Raw genomic sequence first — 569 nt, forward strand, 5'->3', positions numbered from 1 at the left:
GAGCTACTGGCAGCTAAGGGCATGGTTTAGGTGTGTGTGCCGGGCCAGGTATATTGCTCTCCCCAGGTGCTCAATCATGTCATCAATATGTGGCAATGGATAGCAATCTTTGACACAGAGTTCAGGTATCGGAAATCAATACAAAACCGTATTGTGGCATCCTTTTTTGGAACCAACCCCACTGGATTAGACCACTCCCTTTTGATCCCCACAGACAGCATCAGGTCAAAATCTTTTTTCAAGGACACCAGGAGGAGCTCTGAAATCCTGAAACTCATTTTTTTACCTGGAGCCTCCTCCTTTAACACAATATCATGCTCCACCATATTTGTGAAACCTGGGTACTCTTGAAATTTTTGACAATTACATAAAGCTTTCACCTGATTTTGTTGATCAGCTGGCCGATGGTCCAGGTCAGGTTCCGCTGGGGCTGGTGAGGGCAGATACTGCTCATCTACCACCTCTTCCTCCTCCACAACTCTGATCTGCAATACCTCTGCCTTCCTCTCAGGTCTTTCAGCCAACTCCTTTAGGAGGGTCACATGCAGCACCCTGCTGGAACGTGGTCG

General features: G+C 47.6%; 1 protein-coding gene across 1 annotated transcript in view; it reads right to left on the reverse strand.

Annotated features, from left to right (window-relative positions):
* The window catches only part of LOC116698443 (trace amine-associated receptor 7b-like), a 6,364-nt gene that overhangs the window by 5,720 nt on the left and 75 nt on the right, over window positions 1-569 (reverse strand). The window contains exon 2 of the mRNA XM_032530382.1: window positions 381-552. Coding sequence (XP_032386273.1) covers window positions 381-552 — 172 coding nt within the window. The remainder of the gene's footprint in view (window positions 1-380; window positions 553-569) is intronic.

The sequence above is a fragment of the Etheostoma spectabile genome, chromosome 11 (genome assembly GCF_008692095.1).
Source record: "Etheostoma spectabile isolate EspeVRDwgs_2016 chromosome 11, UIUC_Espe_1.0, whole genome shotgun sequence".
In the NCBI taxonomy this organism is placed as follows: Eukaryota; Metazoa; Chordata; class Actinopteri; order Perciformes; family Percidae; genus Etheostoma; species Etheostoma spectabile.